This window comes from Clavelina lepadiformis, chromosome 2 (genome assembly GCF_947623445.1).
Source record: "Clavelina lepadiformis chromosome 2, kaClaLepa1.1, whole genome shotgun sequence".
Lineage (NCBI taxonomy): Eukaryota > Metazoa > Chordata > Ascidiacea > Aplousobranchia > Clavelinidae > Clavelina > Clavelina lepadiformis.
Genome location: NC_135241.1, coordinates 9,332,741 through 9,359,583, shown reverse-complemented (window position 1 = coordinate 9,359,583; position 26,843 = coordinate 9,332,741). Strand labels below are relative to the sequence as shown.

At 34.4% G+C, this 26,843-nt stretch overlaps 3 protein-coding genes across 5 annotated transcripts; 1 reads left to right on the top strand and 2 right to left on the bottom strand.

Moving 5' to 3' along the window:
- Positions 1-19: 19 nt before the first annotated feature.
- Positions 20-522, bottom strand: LOC143444894 (protein FAM200A-like; the record flags this gene model as incomplete). The annotated part of the gene is made up of 1 exon (XM_076943688.1): positions 20-522. A coding segment is annotated over one exon (321 nt), but the record flags the coding sequence as incomplete, so codon positions are not given.
- On the top strand, positions 492-23,680 carry LOC143445030 (tRNA (32-2'-O)-methyltransferase regulator THADA-like). Of its 3 annotated transcripts, none has more exons than XM_076943825.1 (19): positions 492-838; positions 3,260-3,410; positions 7,581-7,662; positions 7,929-8,116; positions 10,560-10,670; positions 11,365-11,499; positions 11,635-11,866; positions 12,879-13,015; positions 13,675-14,508; positions 14,814-15,023; positions 15,197-17,045; positions 17,666-17,970; positions 18,089-18,736; positions 18,813-18,974; positions 19,149-19,249; positions 19,530-19,614; positions 20,527-20,638; positions 21,095-21,237; positions 23,541-23,680. In XM_076943825.1, the coding sequence occupies exons 1-19, from the start codon at positions 777-779 to the stop codon at positions 23,649-23,651; spliced, it is 5,658 nt and encodes a 1,885-aa protein (XP_076799940.1). In that variant the 5' UTR covers positions 492-776; the 3' UTR covers positions 23,652-23,680. The 3 variants fall into 3 exon arrangements, with proteins under 3 accessions (XP_076799940.1, XP_076799941.1, XP_076799942.1); XM_076943826.1 differs by lacking the exon at positions 23,541-23,680 and adding an exon at positions 21,438-22,780; XM_076943827.1 differs by lacking the exons at positions 492-838; positions 3,260-3,410; positions 7,581-7,662; ... (2 more) ...; positions 11,365-11,499; positions 11,635-11,866 and having other exon boundaries at positions 12,896-13,015; positions 13,682-14,508.
- On the bottom strand, positions 22,936-26,630 carry LOC143445031 (UPF0669 protein v1g209471-like). Its single transcript, XM_076943828.1, has one exon. It carries the CDS (start codon positions 24,493-24,495, stop codon positions 23,947-23,949), a length of 549 nt encoding a protein of 182 aa, XP_076799943.1. The 5' UTR covers positions 24,496-26,630; the 3' UTR covers positions 22,936-23,946.
- Positions 26,631-26,843: the final 213 nt, after the last annotated feature.

Sequence of the window (26,843 nt, the reverse complement as noted above, 5' to 3'; positions counted from 1 at the left end):
CCTTTCTAAGCTCATTTTATAATGCTTTGAAGTTGTGGTCGCAATTCGGCCGATCCACCCTAATGCCCACCTACATTGTAGGTGGTCAGACAAGACTCCAGCATTCACAAATAAAAAATGATAGACAAAATGTTTAATGAATACCATTGAATGGGATACTTAAAACCCTCAAGATGAAATTAACAAAAACACAACACAATTTTAATGAGATGGATGAAGTTGTTTTTTCTCAACCAGTTGATCGATGCGAGGAATAACTTTGCTGACAGCGCATCGAAAGTCACGTCCAGGCGCAACAAGGCGGTTCCGTTTCTTCGATTTGATAGTCACCATAGCAAAGAACCCCTGCTCGCATTCCCATGTAGACGGAAAAATTAATAACTGGGGAACAGCATGACTGGCTAGCGTAGGATATGATGATACCATAGTCAGCCAGAAGTTTATAGGACAACATTCCTTGTGTTTCGCTTTAGCTGTCTCATCAGCTTGAGTCAAACATGGCCTTGCTTCTAGGGTACATGTTATAGATATGTTTGTTAGTTAGTGCGTTAGTCAGTGCCGCACCAATTAAGTACCTAATTAAATCCGGGCATTCATCATATAATATATGCAAAGCACGTGACATATGTTTTACAATGTTATCAGTACTATTTTGCTGTACTACTAATTTATTTATTTTTATTTGCAGCTGATGTTTTATGATTATGTATGGTGCATGCATAAAGTTTGTAGCTAGCTTCATACAATTGTTCTATATCTAGAAAGGATATAAAATTATGATGAACATATGCAACATGAATATGAATGAAACGGCAACAGAAATTTTGCAGCTTTTCCGGTGAGGCATAAGTTATTGTATTGGTGTGGTTAAACAGTTGACATTAAAAGCTTTCTGGCTTTGTCACTTTTTTGTTTTGATTTTTTTGTAATGCTTTGTGTTCAAATTTTATAGTGTAACTCAAGGTTAGGAAACCTTTTGAGTTTCCCGATCGACTCAAATTAAACTGCAATCGACCTGTCGTCTGCTAAACACTATAAATCTATTTTTCTCTTTGGAATTCATTATTGTTTATATTTTTGCGAGTTGTTAAGTCAGTATATCAGTCACCAACCATTTTCTAATAGCGTTATCTAAAGACATCAAATTTTTACAGAAGTTACAAATGGACACTGGTCAGATTGTAACCTTCTTCAGATTTCGGTTATTCCCCAGTCATGTTTTTGGGGACCGAAATGGTCTCTTAATTTTATCTAATTGTCTTTCAAAATTTACACTTGTACAAGTACAGCAGATAAGCTGGTCTTTAAAACTTGCTATTTTGTAGAGGTTCTTATTGGTATCCGTAGTCTGACCTTAAATAAACATGTCCTAGGGTACCAGGTTAGGTGCAAAAACAATCCCACACCCTTTGCCTTCAGCCACTTTTGGTATAGATTTGGGATGAAACAAAAACGTAATTGCTGGGTCTCACAAAGGCCGGGTAATAGCTAATAAGACTTACACAGATTCGAGTACTCCTCAAGTTGTCACCTGATGCTTTACCTGCATACGCATGTAGGTTTCACACTGATTATGCGTGATACAATGCATCTTACGCACACTGAAAACAGTTATTGAGCAGCAACATTAAGCAGTACCTACCTTCAACTTGCCTATTCCAAATACAATTTTTTTAGTTTTTGGAGGAATCACATACCTTAGCAACCACTTTTTCAGATTTAATGGGATTTGTTAGAGAGACACAACATTTACCTTAACATAATCACTTAACTGGAAGTAAATCAATTAATTGCATAATTTTGCGTTAGCATAATTGCATAAATTGCATATGCTCACTGCATTGTTAGTTGCACGTACCGTTAGATATGTCCAAATTGGTGAAAACTTACCAGACATAGTTATTTTACTCTAAGTTTCTCTGTCTAGCTGTAGCAAGCAACAGTTTAACATGCATAGGGATGCACATTCTAAAAAAACGAATCCTAAAGAACCGAATCTCAAAAGATTTGAAACTTATTTTGATATTTTTCCTGAATCTGACGAACCAGTTTTATTTTATGATTGAAGGTTTTCATTAACACCTGCAGGAGATGTTGTGGTCAATTGTTATTTCACATTCTAATACTATGTGGTGGGGACGTTAATCGTAATGAATTAAACTGTGTGTTATGTCAACTTGACAATTGAACCAAAATAATTTGTGAGCCTATTGCAGATTCATAACGAAAGAACTGCTGGTGCTTCTTATTTTTAACTTTTATGTTATTCTAGAATAGGATTCGAAATTCTAGATCCAGAATAAATTATTCTAGAATAGTCAATTATTCTGTATTGCACATCCCTAAACATGCATAACTAACATTGCATGCTGACTGTAACCGAAACTGGTATGCTATTAACTGAAAGTATTAACCTTCTCTGTTGTGCAATCCATTTGATGTTATAATATGTTGTTTCCCGTCATTATATCTAATATGTCAACAATCAGGTTTGGGTATGTACATTGCACGTTGTTCTCTTCAATTCTAACTTGTGCAGAAGTTTATAATACAACTACGCCTAAGCATGGCACTTGGTTAAAACTTGAGTAATCCACAATTTATTGGATAAGTGTGAGAATAATTAGAAGCGTTTCTAACTAAGAGACTCAGTTTAAATAATGAAATACTCGCTGAATATAAGTATTTGAAATTTTCGCAATACCTGAGCGAATACTTGGCCCCGGATTTAACCCGGTGCATCCCTAGTATAGATAGCATTCATTACACACTAATAATACAATGATAGTTGTAACTACAAAGAAAATTCAGGGTAGATTGAAAATATCAATAAAAAAACATTGAGAGCATGACACCATCCACAAAGGAATGCATGTGATTGACTAACAAGAGTCTTGATTGACTGGTTGCCCAGCCCACCCTTGCTATAAATAAAGGCTATATAAATCTTGCTTCTTTGAACATGACCAATGATTAGATTTATTTTTATTATTGATTCATTGTTACCATTATCACTTTACATCTAGCAAAGAAAATGGAAATGCCAAGTGCAATGTTTGTATTGGAAATGGTGATAGTAGGATAAGTAATAAAAATAGATATAAAGCAAAGTGGTTTTTGTCTGTTAACACCAACTATAAATTTTAAATGAAATGAAAAAATTCGTTTTTAAACTTGCATTTTGAAAGTTCCATAACTATAATATGTGGATAATTATAATTTGAAGTAATCCCTGCCAAACTTTTTACTTGTGTTGCAGGATGCTGACATCTCAGGAAAATCCAGCTCTCTCCAAATTACATGACACAATAATGTATAATAAATTTTCAAAAGATGTCAGTGTTGCCTTTAGCCAATTGCTGTTTTCCTGTCCAAAAGTTGATGGTGCTTTGAACAAAAAATTCTTCAAGGTTTGTAAGATGTGATAATCTGCTGTCTTATAACATTTGAAAGTAAACATGGATTACATATTTGACCACTGTTTCTTCGAATTTGAAAAACATTACTTTGGTTTAAAATCCTTTGGTAAGGCACTTTAAAGCACTATACACAATTACAGAAAATGTTGTTTTTGTATATTTACTTCATCTCTACGTTTTGTCAGCTTGATCGTCTAGGGCAGACCTGGCCAACCCGCGGCTCTTTACCCGGTATTATGCGGCTCTTTCGTTCATATTGAACCTCCGAAAGTGAGCACATTTTACCCATTTTAGGCAGATAAATTATACAGAAAAGTAATCTCTACTGGCTAATGTTCAATTGATACAGTCGAATCCGCTTAATTCGGACACCGGATAACCCGGACAACCGCTTTATTCGGCCAAAATGCTCGGGAACGGAACAAAAGTAAAAATTGAACGTAAAAAACTCCCGTTAATTTGGACAATTCTCCGCTTAATTCGGACACAGGTTCGCAATTCCTATCGTTACATCGTTAGGTTATGAAACAATAAACAGTACTTGGTTGGTTTTAACACAGGATGCAGTTGCATTATGAGTGATTATGGTGAAATAATGACGATTAATGCGGTAACAATCGACAATGAATTCATATAACGCCGTGCCAGCTTCATAGTCGCTTTTACTTCGGTACCATTGCGACCATCTTGTAGAACAGAATGGTACAGAAAAGTTTAGAAGAAAAAGTGAAATTGCTCACTAAAGTAAACGAAGAAAAAAATGACGACGCTTCCTTGACAGTTTGGCAGTTAGTTGCGTTGGTGGGGATATCAAAACGTACTTTGCAAGATTGGCAGAAAAATGATGCAAATCTGCGTGAACAACGTGAAGAGACTATGCTTCGTGGACGAGGTTTAAAGACAGAGAGGAAGCGGCTCAGAATGTGCGTTTTATGCGTACTCGTACTCTTGTGCGTTTTATGCGATCAGTGCCAATTACTGCAGTATAGCGCAGGTGCAATTCATTTATTACGCAACACTACAGTATTTTAAATGCGTTGTTTGCCTTTACGCATGACCATGAAATGAACAATCGATTTTCCGCTTAATTCGGACAAAGCCGTTTCTCCGCTTAATTCGGCCAAAAGTGAGCGGAACCAAAGTGTCCGAATTAAGTGGAGTCGACTGTATTTGCTAAATAATGACTGTTTACATCAGATTTCGACCCAGAATAAAGATGATGAAACTGAAACAATCTCTGATGCAGTATTATGCCATAATAAGAAAAAGCGTCATAAATCATAATGTGTATGATGGTTTGGTGACACTTAATCACGCGACGCTTAATCAACGACAGATAGTCACTAGGACATTTAATCACGCGACACTTAATCACGCGACACATAATCACTAGGACATTTAATCACGCGACATTTAATCACATATTTACAATTTACTGCAATGTTATGCATGGGAAATGTAAGCAACTGCACGAAGATAGACTAAAATCTCGCTTGACAGATAACGGTCAACTGTGTTTTACACACACAGTTTCAGTGCCTTGTACCGCATTGGAATAGAAGGTTGAGTACCAGCAATTCCTTGCAGAAACGTTGCACGTTGCATTTGAATGTCTTTTAATTTCAATTCCCTGTATGAAAGTCCACAATGTCGGGTGGTGGCATTGAAAAAGCACTTGGAGACCAAAATGCCAACCTTCGACTGCATTTGTGGTTCTTGCAATGCAACCTGCCCCGGCTTCGTAATGATTCCAACTTTCGATTGGAAAGATTGCTGAGCCGTAATTTTCACCACGTCCCGGACGTCGTCTGCCTCTGATATATGTGTGTTCGAAATACGAAAGCAGCTCAGGCATCTTCTCGTGATCGGGCATGCTATCAGCTAAGATCAGAAATGACTCGACTGCGTCAGAGGAAGGGACCATGGCTAAGGCTGGTAAACACCGAACAGCTGTTCTTAATTCGTCATTAGACTCGTAGTCACATTTCATGCCAATTTCATTAACTTTGCGCACTGCGCAGGACGCTTTGCGTTAGGTGACGCTTTGGCTTTAGGCCAACCTTAAAAGCAATCCACATCGCCATCCCCACAGAGAGATGCACACGAGCTTGAATTACTGAATTTTCCTCACGCTTTTTCGACATCCAAGTGATTATGTGTCGCGTGATTAAATGTCCTAGTGATTAAGTGTCGCGTGATTAAGTGTCGGTACACCGGGTATGACGTGGCTCTTTGCGGTTAACACAGTACAAAGTGAGGCTCTTAGTGTCTGACCGGTTTGTCATCCCTGGTCTAGGGGTTAGAATATTGAGCTTGCAATAATATGGATGGTGTTCAATACTCAGTGGGATTACTGTTGTAATGCCCTTATGCAAGGCATTAACGACCCTTGCTTCTATTTAGTGGTCCAGATTGTTGATGAACATTTCCCAATTTTGGCAAAACAATATAAAAAAGTAAAAAACACATCAAAAATTTGATCGGTACTTGCATAATGACTAGCTCAGTTTTCTGGGCTCGAGTGATGAGGAATAATCATCGAGTTTAATTGTGTAAAGATTGTCCTCATCCCAAGGATAAAGATTTTGATGCAATGCTAGTGTTGCACATAATTGCTAACAATTACGTAATTGAGTAACTGTTACAGAAGTCTTGAAGAACTTACGTAACTTTCGTAACATAATTTGTCTGCGAAGTTAATTAATTTTTGAACCGTCACTTGTAATTTGATCATACCCGCAATATGTATCTGCATTTTGCAATTAGTGTATCAAGCATTCACCCCCACTGTTGCGCAAGCTCCACCATAGCCTCCAACAGTAGTTCAACATTGCTACCAACTCAAATTGCGCAATCAAAAATCTATATTGTTACGTAATAATTCAGTCTTGACAAATGCATGTGCAAAATACGTTTGCACTTTGCTAATGGTAACGGTATTGCTGTTTCATTTTATGAGTTTAAACTCACATTTTAAAAGCATTTAATTGTCGACAACATAGTAATGTAGGAAGTAAATCAGGAATGTGCTTAAAAGTAAGTTGGTCAGAAAAAAAGTACTTCGGTAAAAGTATATAGAAGTTTTTGGCTGAAAGAGAAAAATGACAATTCTCTTGCTGTTTGCAAGTTCTACCTGAAGCAAAATTTTGCTTAAACGATGGTAGTTAATGCTGACACAGATGGTTCACAGGCAGTAAACAACAGAAAATCAGTGACGGCTTTTAATGTAGCTACAGTAATAAAAGTTAATTATGGCACAAGCCAACGTAAATTACACAATCAATTTTCGTGTAACGTGCAACGCTATGTTACACCATGCCCTTTATATTCTGTATTTTTATACTTGTCGATGAACAATCAACCGTTTATGTCTTTTCTAATTTCACTTTTGTTTATTGTCGTCATGAAATTTTAACTTGATCAGAATTGATCTTTTAGAAGTGGTTTGTGGAATGTCTATGTATAGTTGATTATTGTAATTACTAATTAGTTATATGCTTTAGTGCGCAAGGCGCCCGATTAACTAAGTAATTCCATATGTTCGGTACTGTAGCATAGTTTTCTGTTCTTGTGGTATGTTGATTGATGTTTTAAGTTTGACAATAAATTATATTGTCAAACCTTTCCGGCTTTTTCACTTTTTCCCGTTCATTGGTTCTACTACTGTAGTTAGCAATGGACTTGAATTTTCGTCCCCACCGTGCTTTGCAAGAAAAATAAAACCATTCATCGATTGATTGATATTACAAACTTACAATATGACTATAAAATAGGATAAATTCATAGCAGCTCAGAAATTGGGAATTTTATGTGTTACACACATGTAGAACCTATTAAAGTTTATATGTGAAAAGTCAGAATGGATTGTGGATTGATATATGTTACTGACAAACGGCAACACGTTATTTTTTGTACTTTTTATGCAAGTACTTCAAGAGAAATTTGCAATAATATGCATATATCGGTACATAAAGTATATATTTTGCAATTAATCGGCAGCAGTGTGCTTTCTTTGCAATAAAATAGTGTACTGTATTTGCAATAACTCTGTAACCTATACCTGGTACAATATCAAACTACTACAAGGCCTTCTTATTATTTGATATTATATAGAATTTACAATTTTAAATCGGTAAGCTAATTGCTCATTATCCACTTTAGTTACTAAAGCATTGGAGTAAGTTCGATACCTCTTTTCCAAAATGTCTTTGTGAGGAAGTTCAATCAGTCATCAATAGTTGTGGTAAGAGATGATATAAATTAATAAATAATTTTTTAAAGAAATTTTTGGAAATGAAGTATGTGGTTAATCGTATTTAAAATTTTCTAGAAATAATTTAATGTGATATCAAGCTGTGAGTAACTTCTCTCGGATAATATGATAATATATTATGTTACTGGCCCTGTTCAAATAGTGAGTAGCATTTGAAAACTTTGAGTCTTTTGCTGTGGCCTATCATTGCAAGTTGGTTTGGTTTGATTATAGTTCGTGGTCTTTGATTTCTACAGAAATTTTGTCTGCAAATCACCTTTTCTGGATTTCCTGTGTTTTGGGAAGCTTGAACATTTCAGAAATGCTGCTCTTGGATTGTATACCTTCTTTAATTGTAAAAGTTGCTCATTCAACCATGGGTAAAGATGTAGAAAGGAAAGCTGATTCTCGTTATCAATTTTTATGGTCAAAACTAGTGATGCAGGTATGATGGATTGAGATGTAAATTGTCTTTATTAATATTTATGATATATAATAATTTTCATGTTAACTACACAACTGTGTTTATACATGACATCTACATATATATCTATATATTATATCATGTTTTAAAAATGAGATCTCGCATTTTGATAAATTATACTTTAAAAGTTATATAGCCTGGGCCCTGGGCTATACTACAAAAAATCATTACTATCATTATTTGACTTTATTATTTATTAATAAGACAAGGTATTGTAAATTATGTTACAAGGCAAATTTAGGTGAAATATTTGGAATATGTAGGCAACAGTAGAGTGTGTTTTCATGGTTTATTACATCCTGTTTAGAGTTATAAAACCATTCCATAAGTTTTTTTTAGTAGTCAGATTCAAAATTAAGCATGTGGGCATTTTTTCAAACAATATTTCTTGTTCTTTTTCTAAAGTGTGTTTACTCAAGGAGAGCTTTTCATATCAAAATTTTTCAGTCAGCTTTATGTTGTTTTCTTATTGTCAAAATTTGTTTTGTTTCATCTAAACATATAAAGCAGAATCGCTTTTACAAGGAATTTTGTAAATAACTCCTTGTTTGTTCTCAACTAGTATACTGTAGGGTCTTTGGGAGATGTAGCCCATTAACACCATCTTCTAAGTCGGTTTGAAAACAGTTTTGATTTTGTGATTGACTAGAATTCGTTTTAGTTGGTGTATGGCAGAACAACAAAACCTTGAAGTATGCTGTTATTACCAGATTTCATTTTGTTAACTTCTATTGTAGCCAATCATCCAATAGTCAACAAAGATGACCATTTCATCATAAGGAATCTTTGACAACCTTTTTTCTTTCTATCTCTGTTTACATTTAATGTACAGTATCTACATCAAGTATATCAATGTGCTTAATGTACAAGAGTGCTTACCACAGAACGTTTATGCTGTAGTGGGATCAACGAACGAAAGTTGAGATATTTGTTGCTGTTTGTAGGTTTTCTGTAGGCAGTTGAAGTGAGCAAATCCAACTTGTTTCGAGAAAATATATGAAACCAAGGAAGTGATTGAACTTCTTTTTCTAACATGAATTTTATAAAATATTCCATGTTGTTGAGGTGTAGATGTAGTAATGGTGCCTGTTGACTAACATACTTACTTATTTGGCCATAGATATTGCAAAAAAAGTGACTTAATGAATATAACCACTTGAGAGAGCATATAAAATTAACTATGGAATATATATGTGAAGGTTTGCAGATATGTGTAATTAAGGATTTCTCCATTGCTTTATTAACTTTTTTTGGTGTTTCTGATTATACGGTACATGTCTTCCCTTAGTTTTTAACTGTAAAAAGTATTAAGAAGTCCTGATTCTTTCATGAACAAAAAAGTAGCTCAGTGAGCTATCCAAAGGTTTCCGTTACTTATGTGAGTCACGCTTAACATTGATGTTATATTTGTTGTGAAGTTTAAGCTTCTTGCCAATCACATACGTACTAAGGTTATGAATTAATTCAAGATTTTCCAGACATATGTACCTCTTAAAACTAGCAATTTATTAGCTCCAGCTGAAGTAATTGGCTTGCAGTTTTGGCAACCATTCAACGTGTGCTGCAGTTTTTGGTCCATTGCCACTGCTTACACACAGTTGTGGGATTGGACCAAAATAAATGTAAATAAAGATTCTATAAATAGTGGTCAAATATACTAGTTATTCTTTTAATGCATTCATCAATTTTTCAAGTAATTTTTTAAAAATATCTCTCAAACAATAAAGGGGTTAATGAAAAATGTAGAATAGACGCTAACACACGACTAGCACGTCGCAAATGAACTTATATTGAGTTGAAATAGAATTGGAAACAAGAGAGAACACACCAGTAGGGAAACCATTGCTAATTAGTTCTAATTTGGAAATCAAAATTGTTAAATTATTATTAATTGCCAACACCAGGGTTGTAGGAGGCAGGATTGATATGGGGAAGTGTGACCTCACTATTTTGGAAAATATCCTTTGACGGTACTTTTTGTTCCGAAGTTATTTAAACTCAATTAAATTTTAATAATTCGTCTTTTTAATTTTTTGTTTAGTGTCCGATAACAAAGACTGACATACATATTCGTGGGTTTTCTCAACACCTGATTTTCCCCCTCCCCCAATACTTTTTAATTTATTGCGCCCTTGGCCAATACTATTGTACTGCGTAAGATATAGTTTTGGGGAAATAAGTTAGCAGCATAGGAATGGTATTTCCCAATACTTTTTTCTACTCTGTTTGTGAGTTAGTTACTCAAATCACAACAATATCGAGAATTTTTGCCCAGGAAATCCCGAAGTACCAATAGCCCAGTACTTACGTTAGAAAACATGTACTTAACTACTTTCAATGAGGTTAATAACTGGAATTTATTTTTTTAGTTTATCTCGTTACACTAATATTGAATGTATTACAGATTCTTCATGGTCACAAGAAACGTGTTTGTGTTTTACTTGGCAAAAAATGTGTTCTCGCTGGTTTAAAGACAATAGCAGTTGCTTGCATTTCAACCATCATTAATGGAAAAGTAAATATTCTCTAAATCAGTGCTTGACAACTTTTTTGTAGTGGAACATGTACATCTTTTTTAATCTTTACATCCCAATTACCATCTAGCATTTTAAAAATGTAGTCACAATTGTACATAATTGGAATATCAATATCATGTTACATATGTATGTATGTATGACATTACAAAACTTGGAATGACAAGTTTGTTGAGAACTCAGAACCTGTGTAGAACATTGAAAGCTACATTTACTTTGAATAGTTACACTGATTTTGACTGTGGTGAATTGTTGAAAAATTTGTGTGTGTTGAACATGGGCAAATCTGTAGAAAAGTAGGGCAACCCTAAAAAGTCAATTCAAAAAATCGAAAGTGTGCTATGCATACAGTTGACAAGCACTGTTATTTGAAATGATTTGTTTCAGTATATGATTCATCAAATTCTAAGCATTTTTCTTTGTACAGTTAAGTTCTTTCTTCTGATAACAAATGTAACAAAACCATTTTTTTTTTAAATTATAACTCTATATTAAATTGCCAATTGGCTAGAAAATTTTACAATACAGTACTTGTATTAGAAGACATTTCTTATTATGGTGACGGAAAGTGGATAAATTTACCTTTTCATTTACGAGATATAAATAGTAATGTTCAAACATGTAAATATTTCTTGAATTTCCAATTAACTATTTACTATAATGATTTTACCTTAGGATCTATCGCCAGATCTGTTGCAAATGTGTGGTAGCATAATTGGATGTATGTTAAGTTACTTCCAAGATTTAAATAAAGGTGCAGATACATTCCTTTGTCTTATTCAGCAAGAGGAGAGTTTACATGAAATTGAGGTGAACTTTTATTCTGTTTGTTGACATAAGTTTACTTTTAAACTTGTTTTGAATAGATTATTATCATTATGCTGAGATATAAAGAAATAATAATTTGTCTGTAGGATTCACAGAACTTTGTTATTGTATTTGCAGATAATGCCAAATGTTTGTGTGTCACTGCAATCTTATGCAAAATCGTCCGGTGATTTTTCACTTTGGTTTATTAAAGGAAGCCTGAGCTGCTGGCCTGCAATTACTCATGTTTTTTGTGATGAAATCTGGAATAGTTCATGTTTGTCCACTACTACTTTATTAAATGAAACCTTTGCTCAGATTGTATGCTATTGCCAATCTTGTGATTACTGGAAATATCATGCTCTGCAAAGTAAACCTTTTTTAGCAAATATCTTGTGTTTGGATCAATGCTAGTTTGTAAAACTATGTCAATGGTATGCAGTTATACCTCATAAGTCATAATCATGACACAAGACCTCATACTGTAGGCAAGAAATTAAGAGCATTTTCTCCTGGTCTGTGAAAGTAAAATGCTGAAAGTCATCAAACAACAAATCTATCACTCACAAATGTATTTTTCAAGGTATATGCTTGGAGCATATTTATACCCTGAAACATAGAACATACAACTTCCGACCACTTGCCATCACTTTTTTCCACAGTCCACCATAGGTCATGGTGGTGGTTGGTGATTAAAAAGATGTTGTCGGCGGTGGTCTGTTGTGGTTGGTAGTGGTCAGTGCTGTATAACAATTGGTTATTATCTCCTGTATTAAACCAATCGCTTCTGTCGTTCCTTTTTGGTTTTACTTGTCTGCAACATCATCACGGTGATAACGTCTGTACCTGGTAAAGGCAAAGCTGCATTGGGAAACTTACCAATTCTAAATGTAACACTGCAGTCATGACTAATAGTATGGTATGCAACCTATCACAAAAACACATATAATTTCTGTACTTGACTTGTCGTTGTCACATACCAACGTAAGTGTGACCTTGCCACACTTTTGCCCCACAAAATCAACACCAACTGCTCATAGAGGAAAAATAGTTGATGATCGCCAATCATGCTAAAGTGAAACTGGGTCAAGTCATTGATTAAATCAAACTTGCAAGACAAAAGTTTATTTCTTGATAAAAATTACAAAAAAATGACTTAATTTTCATGTGGTTTGAGTTTTGAGGTATTACTGCATTACAACCAATGCTTTACTTTTAATGTCACCAGTATTAAATAAATGGAATTAAAAAATGAAGGAGGAGGTAAGTACAGCAAAATTGTGCAAAGACTTGTTGCACCCTATATTTCGTGATCTAATACTTTAAAACACTCATGTGGAATGGGTGATTTTTAAAACTCAACTTTATTTGTTTGTTAAAAGCATTAGCTCTTTGGTGGAAGAAGTGTTTGGAAACATTGTCAATATCTCAACCTAAAAATGCAATAGAGTTGTTTAATGAAAAGAATGAACTTATATCTTCTTCCATTCAGATAGTTTGTGATAATTGGGATAGTACGGTGAGCAAATGGCTATGAGACTTAATTACCTACTTGGCTTTCAAGTAAGATTTATTTAAATGCAAAGGTTCCCAAACAATATGTCGTTTGATTATACTCAGGTGCATTGCAAACATCTTACACATACACGTCACAAACTAGAACTAGAGCTGCAATTTATGCTCATGACAGACTGTTTGACATGATGTTTCTGTCGCGTTTGACAGTAAAAATAGAGGTCAATAATAAATTTATGTATTTCCAATGATTGTGTTTCGCTTGTTGCAATTCCGTACCACACAATTTTTATAGAAATTCTTACTTTCTTTGCACTCATGTATCACATTGACCAAAATCGTATTGAGGTAAATTGTTATTTATAGAACTGGTAATTTACAGTAATTTCGTGCATCCCCAGTTTAAGTGTGGGAACCTATTGCTTTAATTTGCTTGATGGCATTTTTATAGTTTTGTTTTATTTTATTGGTCTGCCTATCTTGCATTAGTTGCATAATTGTGCAATACAATCATAATATAAATACCGGTACTAAAAGAGCTTTTTACAATATTTAAGTTATACACATTTTAATTAATGTTAACTAGATAAAATGTGTATGATACTTTCTGATGAATACCAGACTTTCTGATACTACCTCATCATAGTTTCAATTTTGTGTTAGATTTCAGGTGCAACCGATATTCTCATGCAGATTCTTGACGATGTCTCAAACGTAAACAAATTAGTAACTGAAAGTGATCGGTTGATTATTTCTCTATTTGATCATCTGCTCAACACATCTGACTTCGTAAAAGGAAAGTATCGTCCACTTGCACTTTTGATATCAAAATTTGGTGCTCGATTTATGTTCGATGTTGAACCAAACTTCTTGCAATGCTTAATTCCAGTACTTGGTATCAATCATTTAGCTCCTGCTGTTTCAAAAGTTTTTAAAGCAACAATGGAAAGTTTGTTTCCTCAAAAGGCTAGTGTTTTTAATGAAATATTGTGGAAAGAAAAAATTGGTTCTGTTGTTGTTGCTTCCTTACTTTCCGAAACTCCATCGGTACGAAGAAATTCAATGCAGTATTGGATACCTGTGGTCATAAACACGAAAAAAGAAGTTTTTTTGTTGCTCACTGAACTTCTGGCTACTACTGTAGAGGCCAATTGTGATACTACTGCTAGAACATGCCCAATGTACATTGCTTCTATGATCGGAGTTTATAAAGCTGCAAGAAGTGGTGGAATAATTAATTTTCATGACATAAATCCTGGAGTCCTTAAAAGTGGCTTGATGTCATATGATAATTGCATCAGGGCTGATGCTTTTCATGTTATCTGTAAAACTAGAAAAAAGTCAGAGCCTTTAGTCTCTTTAGAATTTGACATTTTAAGAAAACACATAGGATCAAATTTAAATTCTGACTCTGCTTCATTTCGTCTGGATTTCATTTTCAGCATTTCTGTTTTATTAAGTAGGATCCAACTGAGCATAATTTCATCTGTAAAACAGGTAAGAAGAACATTGTGAAATATATCACACTAAGTTAAATATTATTTTCTATGAACATTTACTAAGTTTTTTGAGGGTCTCAACAATAAAGAACTTTAGTTAGATTTAGCTAAATATCAGTTTTTAATCGATAATAAGGAAGTTTTAATATGTATTGATTCCGCTATGAAAATGACCTATTAGAAACTAAGTATTTGTTAGTTAAATACAATGCATTTACAATAAAGTGCAATGACTTTAAATATGTAAGATCAATTTGAAAGTTTATTTCTGAAACATCTAACTATTGTTTTGTGTCATTTTAGAACTTGGAGGATTCATATGTGAAAGAATGTGTAGATTTCATTCTGTACTTAAAAGATATAATTCTGAAATCAATACATCTCACATGCTCATATCAGAGAAAACGGACAGCTTTAGATATTTATGAAGCTTTGGCAATCCACTTCACGCAGAAATCTGCTTCCAAACACAAATATAGCATAACCAAGGAAGATTTTGAACTTCTTTCAATGGTACTATTGTTCGGTTAATTCTCAGTTTTAGTTTATTTGTCTAGTTAAATACTTTGATATACAAAGATTTTGTGTGCATTTTGCATACAAGGAATATTTTTTATTATATGTGAATTATCCGTTGCTAGTAAAGAAGCTTAAATTTCTAAAGTAGTAACTTTACGAATATTTAGGTGCTTGATCAACACCATGTACAACTACTTTGTGAAAAACTCATGGTTAATGCTGTCAATCTTTTTGAAGATCTAGTGCCTGATATAAGAGATTCGGCGTTTAAAATATTATTGCATTTCAATAAACCGGATGCAAGATGTGCCATCACAGAACATTTAAAGCAGCATTATTTTGACCTTCTTAACAGTTCAAAAGTTCCAGACACTGAATATGGAGTGGCGATGTTAGAATTTTTAATTAAGTGCAAGCTGTCATCACCTAGTAACACTGGCTTTCAGTATATACGTAATGAGCAGTATGATGAAATGATGTTACTCTTTCATGAAATTGCAGAAAATTTGCAGAAAAATTTTTCTTGTTATCAAAAAAACATTTTGGAAGCATCATACTGCTATCCTCCTTTTGGTTGGATAAGTGCAATGTCTAAGTTTCTGAGCACTGTAGCCACAGAATGGAAGGATAGAGAATTTACAAACAGTTCTTTAAAAAGGAAATTTTTCAATCTTTTGTTGCCTGTTATAAAGACTGCAACAGCTATAGTTGAATTCCTCCTAGATAAAATTTTCAGCTGCAAAAAAAAATCTGGTGATGGAAAAATGTTGCTTGTTGCGTCTGCTGATTTTAGAGAAATTTCATGCAGAGTATATGAGATTATCCATCACTGTAAACCTGATGATACACTTGACAATTGTTCGACTGATGATCTTATGTACGCTTTATACACAGAGGATTATGAAAACGTAATGAGCTGTTCTTGGATGACCCTAAAAAATAGTTGTGCATTGTTATCACAAATTTGCTGCTTCTTGCTTAATTGTAAAGCAATGAAAACTGCAGGCATCCCAAATGAACATGTCACTTTATTAAAAGAAATATTTTATGTATTTTCAAAAATTCTGACTATGTGTAGACATATGGGTGTTGTAGAAAGCTGTTGCAGTTCACTTTCAGATGCAAGTTTGGCTTTATTTTGTTCCGCCAACGAGCTGTGTTGTGAAATTCCAATTGAATGTTTGAAATCAGTTTTAAAAGGTATAGAGGAAAATAATATGTGTGAAGTGGATATTTCACAGGGCACTGTTACAAGACGTTCTGCAGGGTTACCGTTAATAGTCAATGGAATATTATGTGCATGTGTGACATCTGCAAAGTGTTGCACTGAATTGATAAATATGACAATAAAATCTCTACTAAGTATTTTAAATGCTGAGGAAATCAGACATGCAGCATGCAACACAGACTTGCCGGAAGTACATGTTTTATATATCTTAAAAGGTATCTTTGAAAGCAATGTCTTGGGACCTCATGTTCTAGAACATTTAACCTCAGTGTTTATACGAGCAATTACCTATTTGAGGTCATCATCACTCTGGGCCATTAGAAATGCATCCATTCATTTATTAAGTGCAATTTCCAGCAGGATGCTTGGTCAGAAGCATATCGAAGACAAGAGTGGGACATCACCTATGAATTCCTTAACTGCAGCAGAATTTTTTGCCCGATTTCCTGAATTGTTTGACTTTTTAAACCATTGCTTAGAAGAGGCATTAGATCAAGACCACAACAAAAATTCTATTCAGATATTTGATATGCATATGTTATCTTCATTGTATCCTTGTATGGCACTTATATCCCATCTTACCTATGAGCAAAATAGTGAATTTATAAAATCACAAAATGACTTCATAAAGATTTGCAATTTTTTGAAAAAGATGGTAAATTGTCACTCCTTTGCCCTTCGAAGCATTGTGATTAGATCTGTTTTCGGATGGTTTTCAACTATTGAAATTGTCAATATGGTATTCAATTTTATGTCAGATATTCCCTCCGATGATAGTTTTAAACCAGGTAAATTTCAAAATATATTGGTATGTATTGTTTATTGCAAACTACATTAACTACCATAAGCAAATAGTAGCATATTTTGAGATACACGTGTAGGTAATAGAGCATACCATTATTTTAGCAAACTATTTTAGCGAAAACAAGTTTGGTGTATGCATTTTGAAGATGGGTTGATACAAACCCAAATAGATTCATCAAATAATAATACAATTGTGATCTCGAGAGGAACTGAAAATTAAAGTTATACGCTGTAAGCAATTTATAAGTATGTTTGGCATTTCTTATTTTATTTATAATGATATATGTATTACTATCATTGTTTACGTTCTAAATAAATTGGGGTATTATCGCAATATTTTTGCCTAAAATATGGGTTTTTGGGAATTGATATTGATATTTTTAGTAATGTGAAAAAGGGCTAAGTCATTTTTCATTGTTTCTTGAAGATCAAACTGTCATCTGCAAAAATATAACGTACATAAATGGTTTAGAATCATTTCCTAAAATATAATTGTGTAGGACAGTAATGCTGTAGCCATGTTTCTCAAACAGTTTTTCACAATTCTTGACATTCAAGTTTTGATTAGGTTTTACTCTTTAATTGACACATGTTTATTACTTAGAAAACCCTGGACGCTCCATATGTCAAAATGAACTGCATGGGTGGATGTCGTTAGCTCTGAAACTTCTTCAGCATTCTGGAAATACAGATTATGGTCATGTTGCAACTCTGTCAAACTTATTATTGAGCAGGTCATGGCTTGGCTGCCTTAAATTTAATCCCTGTCCATTGACAGCAAGCAGTTACATTGGCCTCCTGCAATTACTGTATGAAATGGGTTTTGTAGAAATCAAAGATTTAAAGATAGCCACAAACCAAATTTGGCTATTTGTGCAAAGCAATCAATATGATAACTACATTGGTCAAGTAAGTATTATTAATTATTATATACTTTTTGTCTTGGTCATTATTTGTATTCCTTAACTTTGCGTATTTTTGAACAGTATAAGTTTGTTCTCGTTAGGATTGATGTATCATGGTTTAGGTTGGATTTCCACATTATATTGAGAAAAGTTTGTACCTTCTGCTGTGTATCAGCTCTGATGAAACTTTGCCTGCTGTGCTTGAAGCCTGCCTTAACTTTGGAGAAGTCAGATCATCAATAACTGCTCATAGAACATGTCTAACATGGCTTATTAACAACAGAAAATCAAATAAAATCAATTCTAGTGTTTGTGTGAGCACACTTTGCCAGCTGTGGGACACACAGGGTGCCGCAGATGATATTTTGGAAAAGAAATGTTTGGAGTTAATTGCAGATGCAAGTATCTGTCTCTTTTCCAAGTGTGGAGACACCTTGAAAAGTTATAGAATAATATGTAATCACATAGTGAATATATGCGAAGCACCAGATGCTAATTTATCCCAAGCATGTTATGGACTTAAAGCTCTATCAGTTGTTGTTTGTCAAGGCATTGAAAAAGAACCAACTTCCTTGCAAACTAAATTTGATTATAAAGTAGCTTTGAAGAAACAACTTTGTCTCTGGGCCTTGAAAATACAAAATTATACATGGAAAAAGAATGCTTCTGAACCATTGCGACAGGCATCATCTGATAGCATAAAAATAGCTGGAGGTCAGATTGTGAAATGGATTTCCAAAAAATTAACTAAACCAAAGAATATTAAATATGTGAGTATTTTTGAGCTTTTCATTCGTGTTACCTATATCAAAGGTGTTATATTATTTAACGAAATCACTATGTTAGTGGACTTTGGATGAATTGCTTGAAATTGCTTCTGCAATGTGCAATACAACTCTATATCATTTGTATGATGAATTAGCAGATGTAAGACATTCAGCGTGCACTTTTGTTGCTTTATTACAACCTGATGTCAGTATCATTTTCCAACAGAACATTGCCACAGAGGTAAACAAAATTTGATAGGTTATCTGAAACTATGCTAATAATGCTGTTTATAAATTATTGTATGATAATACTTATCATCGGAACAAGGAAAGTCTTTTCACGACTTAAATCATGTGATGATTAATTATCACTGGAGCCCATATACAATTACATGCAATGGCAATATATTAATAGCAACTACTGCTGTTCTTTGTCAATGACTTCAAACCACACCTAAATATGTTGGCAACACTGAAGAATCATTTTACTGATTTGATGTTTCCCTCTGTGGATGGGTGAGCCTTGCACTATTTTTTCTTAAATAAATTAGTTTTGTCTGCTTTCAACGAAAAGAATGCTGAATTTTGTCAAAATTGCCACCTTTTGTGCCTTTGGGGTACATAATGTTTTATTTCCACTGATATGATTCCACTATGCTATTTCTCAATGACTGTAGTTTGTAAATAATCCTGAAGTAATGTTATTCAATGCACTTTATTTAATGATAATGATAAAGCTGATTTTTTGATTATAGTCAAATTTCAGTATACATACTTTATTTACATATATTTTTAGTCCAAAGTCTTTATTTGTGGAAGAAGACTTCAACTTACATGTGGAGCAGGGTTATGTTGCTACTTTAATTAAACCCTTTATTGAGGTGAGTCCTATCTTAAGCTTGACCTGTCTACCTGCTCGACTAAAAAATTCAAGTGAAACCTAGTTTTCATTGCAATATGCTGGTATATTAAGTAATAATAGAAAAAAATTTAAACAAAGTTTTATGTTTAAAAATTATGACTTATGAGATATTAGTAGTTTAGTACACATGGTAGGAAGTAGTAAAAATTAAGTTGTCAGCATTATGTGACAAATATTGCTGGAGAATGTTGTGAGTATTACAGATGAAGCTTTTTGATGACTTATTTGCAGAGCTAGGCAGCCACTGTCTTAAAAAAAACCTCTTTCAAGTTGCTTGGTGTAAAAAAGAGTGCTTGTGCTTACGCTTCTCAATTAGAAATCTCACGCTTTTGAGCCAATGAAAGTTCTCTTTTTGGCGCATTATTGAAAACTTGTAATGCACAGTTTGTATAACAACTAGGCAATTACTTGAAGAAAACCTTGTGCACAAGTTTTGCATAATTCAAGAACCAACATAAATTATAGTAATGCAGTAGTTATTATCTATAACTTGACCAATGTAACAGTTGAGCTTACCATGGAAAAGCCTGTCTAAAATACTTATCAATTTTTAACCGACCGTTATATATAACCATTTTTCTCTCATTACATTATAATTCAACTGTAACATTTAGACCTGTTCAGATTGGCTAACATGGAACATGTAGAAAAACCTTGTTTACCAGCTAAATGCAAAGTGTTATTGTACCACACCACGTGAATACTACTTGGTTAAAATCAATCTCAAAGCAATCAAAACTTGTAAAATTTGTATTGTGGTTCTGTTCCTAATTTAAAAAAAAGTCCTGTGACCACTCTTCAAAATGAGTGCACACTCCAGTATACATGTTACTGTTATGCTAATCAAATTAATGCTGTGTTGGTTGCTCAGGAATACATCTCCACCTGCACACCTTCCAATGAAGCTCAAGTTTGGGTAAAGGAAGATTTACGGTGTACATTTTATCGTCTTCACAGAGTTTTTACTTGTCTGGACAACTTAAGTATGTTTTACGAATGAATTGATAAATAATGATATGTGTGAGTAATCTGCAACAGAGTCATAATGACTCAAGTCATCGATTGAAATGACTTGAGTCAGGTCTTTTTGGTTATGTTTCAGCATTAAAATTAAACGAATCTCTATTCTTTAGCCAGAATTTTATATGTCTACGAATGTGTGTCTATGAATGTCTAATCCTAGACGTTTGTGGTTGATGGAAATGGTGTTTTTGCTTTCTGTTTGGTTTCGAATATTAATCGACTTGAGTATTATTAACCAGAAGTCTTGGACTTGACTAGAGTTTGATGATTTGTTTATGACACTGAACTGCAATAATAATGTAGTGTATAAACATGATGTATTCTCAAACTTGAGTTTCAGCAAAATACTTATGATGAAGTTGATGCTTCATTTTGCTCTCAATATTTTTGTCATGGTAATTCTGTATCTTTTACAGCTTGGAAAAAGCTCTATAAATTTGCCATTTGCAACCTTCATTGGACCGATTTATTAATCCGATTTATTTCAAGACTGCGCTGCAACGATACGATGATGGAGCTACTACATGAAATTAGAAATGTTACTTTTAAACTGAAAGAGGTGCATGCATTTTATTTCACCAAAAAACTGCTCCAAATGGACAACGTATTATATTTAGTTTTAGTTAAAATATGAAGTAGAGTAAGTCATTATATGATGTGTGAGAAATGAGGCTGTTTTCATAATTTTATTGCAAATTTTTCAAAAAAAATTAATACTTATTCTTCTGAAGAGGTTAAGTGACATACTGGTACTTTCAGCACACTTTTTTAGCCTGCCACAAAAATTGCATGGTGTAAGTTCTAAGGAGTACTAAGGGTGACCGAGAATAGCCTCACAGGAATCACCCTGTGTGCATTGTTGTGATGAAAGAGCCACAACTTGTTCCTCTACAGTGTCTTCCTGCTGCGACAATCTCTGTCATGCTAGTAGAAGAGCTGATGTTCTGTCTCATCCTCAGTTCGGGTGATTCTGCATTCTTCCATTCCAGACTCTCTCATATTATAGGATCAGATTGAAAGAGTGATGTCTCATATCCTGTGATGAACTGGACACCAAGAAAATCTGGATTATCCAAACATGTTTTCACAATATTTGACCCTCTACTGCTTGTAGTCATTTAATAAATATTGGGAATCATGTTTGCGCACAGATTGTTCTGCTATCATCTGCAGTGTCAGTCTGTAATCATTCTGCACCAACTGGTTCACTTTAGCACTGTTTCCTCCATTTTGACTTGGATTTATCTTCATCCTTTACTTCCTCGTGGCCGCTGTAGCACTTAAATGCCATTGGAAGATTCATAATGGCGACGTCACATACTCATGATATGTAGTGGTTAAGCTAAAGCAGGGGTGTCCAAACTTTTTTGCCAAAGGGCCACATGCGATTTACGAATGATTTCGCGGGCCACTGGAGTGTTTACTGTTAATTTCTAATTAAAACCCACGCATCAAAATTCTAATCTTAGAAATACGTATTATCTTTTTTTACAATTATAAGAACAATAAACTGCCAAGATATAGTAAAGTCAACAAAGTTTTTACTACACGACAACTTTTCAATGTGAAGCTTAGCACTGTTTTTCCCTAACAAGTTTGGCAATATTCGGTGAGACGGATGATGTAGCAATGGGAAGCGAGTTTTCCATATGGCTATCAGAAATTAGTAAACAAACAATAAATGCCAATTTCTCGGAACGTAAGTTCGCCATAATTTAAGTAGGCGATTCAGTTGATAATATAAGTCATTTCGAAAAATCCTACGCGGGCCACGGGTTGGACACCTCTGAGCTAAAGAGACTGCTTTGAAAAGAAGAGTCATTGAGAACGTTTTTGAGCACCTTGTGATAAAACATCAAATTTTCAGGATTGCTAACCTTCCTTGTTGTAGCACCACATCCTCAGCTTTGCCACGGTTCCCTGTTGTTCATTGAGTGTTTGTAAGCGTGATTCTTGTTTCACCAGTCTACAACAATCCTAGCACCATACTTTGCGTTTCCCACAGTCAACGGCGAAAAATAAACAATACAATATTGTGACATAGAACACAAATACACAGGAATTGATTAACATGTAATTATTGCTTCATGTTAATAAACCGTCTGCCCTACCTTATTAAACCAAAACTCATTGAAAATGTATTTGAAGCTTAGATTTTACAGGTTGGTTACATTAGCAAATGCTACAAGTATTTCTTTATTTTGACTTTTTGATAACAGTGGTCCTACAGGGATCCGGTAGGGTTACAACATAAATGAACACGAAAGCGGCATTTTAATTAAATCTTTCAGCATCACAATCATGGTCAGTGTAACAATCTCTTGTAGGTGAAACAAACACTTGGAAGTTACACCATTGTATGATGAAAAGAAAAAATTATTATTTATCTTGCTTGCTTACTTGACTTATGTGTCTTACGTATGTTACTTACACAGGGTTTATCCTTGGAAAGTCCTTGCATTCAAGAACTTATCTGTGTATGCAAGCATTTTGTTCATTAGCTGTTAGTCCTTAACGCCTTGCGTTACATGTAACATGTTCTATGCAATTTATAGCATACATAACTATATATACAGTGACTTCCATTTGTGGCCCGTGGTTAAATTAATTGGGAGTTGGAACCACCCTGGATGTAAATAGTTAACAGAACTCTAACTTCAATAAAGGATGAAAAAGTTAAGAATTTTAAACAAAATTACCTTTGCGTGCCAAAAGTTGTATGCTACTTCAAAAAAAAGCGTTTTGGTACTTTTATCAGAAGGGCTAGTGACACTATATGCTAAGAAGTTGCAAAGTTATGAGCCAATACTATACAACTGATAAGGTTCATTTTTTATATCGATAACTTTATTTAATCATCAGGTTTCTCCTCCATACTACGTTGAAGAACTACTTATTGGAATTCAGAATACATTAGACCAGCTGAATGTTCCAGACAATCCTTTACTTTCTGCAGAAATGTGTCATTATTAATAAATAGTGTTGGTGATTTGTCAATGCGGGACTGGTACTAATAAAAGAAAGTTGTATTCGACTACATTTGTTTGTATGTGTTTTAAAAGTAAAAATACTCATTTATTAAAAAATATATTATAGTTTAAACAAAAATAATAAACACATTCATTGCATAATAAGCAGTGTTGTTAATACTACACAAATAAATGGAATAATTAAGATCAGTAAGATTTTTTCTCCATAATTATCAGTTCATACAAGAAGTGGTTGAAAATGACATTGATAAGTAAACACACTATTGCTAAACCTTGCATTAGATGAGAATATCCAGTACGATGCTTAAAAATTCTATGAAGATAGTCCAAAGCATAGATTCTTTATTTTCCGGTTCATCAGATGCTGAATTACTTTTGGAGTTGGGGTGAACAAATTTTACTGAATCCTCCGTTTCCTCTTCAGGGTAATAATTATCTTTCGATGAATCTAAATAAACAATCAATCTGAACTTGCTAATTGGGTGTTTAAAATATCCATACACTCCAACTCCAATCGGTCTCTTCTGGTCCTTTCTAATAGAGACAATATCATTACTGCAGGAGTCCGATTTCATTTCATAATTATCCCAAGTTGGATATAATGTGTCACTTGAGAGGTAAAGGTCAGCGTCACCTTCATGAGACTCCAACATAATTACAACATGTCCTTCTAAAGGAAGTGTAAGGTATGTGAAGTTTTCAGCTTCAACACTTCCAATAAATGTCTGTATATGTTCAAAATTTGATCCCAATGCTTTTGTAATAAACAACAGAGAAGTTGTAGCCAAGCAATAAGCTACGGCTATATTATAAGCAGCAGTGAACATTTTGTTTTATTACTTAGAATTGTTATAGATATATGGCTATGATGAGAAACTTGGCCCATTGCTTGAAATAAACACATAATTATCGCTTTCAAACAAAACTATAGCAGTATGTCTAGTTGCTAACAGTGTGATATGTATGCCATTGCATTGTTCAATCGCAAGTAATTTTAAAACTTTCAAAGTTAAAACATTCTACTTGCAGTAGTACATGATATGTGTTTAGTTTGCTTACTAATGTCAGTACTATTATTTTTTGCCTGCACAATGTTTACAATATACCTGGTGTTAACAATAGTAACAAAGATCCCAAGCTCAGTATTGTTGGTTTTATTTAACTTCTTGGTCTATTGTAATCGATGCTAACCATTGCAGTTAATTTGCATTGCATAATCGATCATCTAATACTAAGGTCAAAAAGGTATTTTGTAATTTCTAACTACATAAATTAGTGTTTGTGTTATTCCTCAACACCTCACAGTAACTCAGCATGATATTACTCACTTTGCTCATTCCAAGTATTTAATTTCTTGTGTCTCCACCGGGCATCACCTTTTTGACAATTATTTGATTCTTACAACGCTCATTTTGTCTGGATTTTGGGTGTTTTACGATTAAAACGGTGAATTTAATCCTATATCTGCCTAGAACGACTAAACGCATCAATTGATGCACACAGCTGAAATGGATTGCAGTCTACAGAATCATTACAACGTGAGAAAATGGAACGACGTGATAATCAGCATTGTGAGGTCACCGTAGGATGTGGACCAGCGACATTATTCGAGAGTAGCACATGCTTGCGAGCAGGCTGTTGTACAGTGACTGTACTGTTGTCAGCAATAAAAGCAATGAACTCCGTGCACACAAGCGAGTTTTTCTGGTACGTTTCAGGTAGTGTATCCAATTTGCTTGTTACTGCCCAACAGACTTTTTTGCGATTACAAGAAATTTCAGCAGATTGCTCAGTTTGTAAATACTCACAGCTAGATGACCCATTTATAAAAGATGCAGAAGAAGTGGAGCTTGATTCAAGTGTGGGTGAATCAGGACTTCATCGGAAAAGACAAAACAACTTGGCAAGCTTTGGCCATTTCCCATGTGCAACGAGGGCACTTGGTTCAGCAAAACATACCGAGCTTCAAGCCTGACCCAACTGCATTTATAACGAGCAGAATTATTGAAAGCCGTTATCTTTTGGTGTTTTGTTTAAGATAGGGTTACCATATTTTTGTGGCCTAAAATCCGGACACTCTTTAGTGCCCACTAGCGGTTTTTAAAAATGAGGTATGAACACATTGTCTGTCAATATGACGTCACACTAGCAATGCTTTGCCTATCCATTGTATACCGGAGTGGATTTTTGAACATAGTGTCGTGAATTCACTAGGCTATTGGGCTGTTTCTGATTTGACCTCTGGTGATCTCTAGGCTAGGGTCTAGGTCAGACACGTCGCGTGCCACGTGTTGGACACCCCTGATTTACAGGATTATTCCTGCAATTCTAATTCCCCCAAAACGCCCATCATAAAATTCCGGACATTTGAGCATTTTTTAAAATTCCTCCCGGACGCAAAAATTTAACCCTACATTCCGGAATTTTCCGGACGGTATGGCAACCCTAGTTTAAGAGGAAATGAGAAGAAAATCTGGGATGTGACGCTTGATGAGCTGGACAAGTTTACTGGACTGGTTATTGCAAGAAGGGTTTTAGGTTGAGACACAGATTCAAGGAAGTAATGCATTTCGACATGACGAGTTTTAAAAGGCTTCCTCGTTGTGAAACGCTTTTATTGACATCTCTCAGAGGGCATATGTGCCTACCCCTTATATTACAATGACGAACAACTACTTTCATGTAAGGCTATATGCAGACACAATCCATGCCGAATAAACCTGACAAGTTTGGAATCAAGTTCTGGATGGCAGTTGACACGGAGACAAAATACCTGTACAATAGCTTTCCAAATTTGGGGAAAGATGAGAGCAGGGATGCTTCTGTAAGGCTGGCGACATACATCGTGACGCAGCTGATGCAACCAATTTTCAAACGTGGCTATTATGTCACTTGTAAATGTAGTATTGTTGCCACAGTCCGACAGAATCGTAGAAAAAATACACTAAGTTAATGTATTAGTAGCATAACGGTAAAGTACGACTTTGCGTTTGTAGTAAATCTAGTAAAGCGAGAGGACATAATCAAAGCAGGGAACAAGTTCCAAGCAAATTTCGCAAAATGTTTTGAATCATCGAAGCATTACGAATGAGCACAGCAGGCTTCACATTCAGCCATACCCATAATCATACGCCCAAATTCCAATAGCAGTTTTAACTGAGCACATGCTAAGATT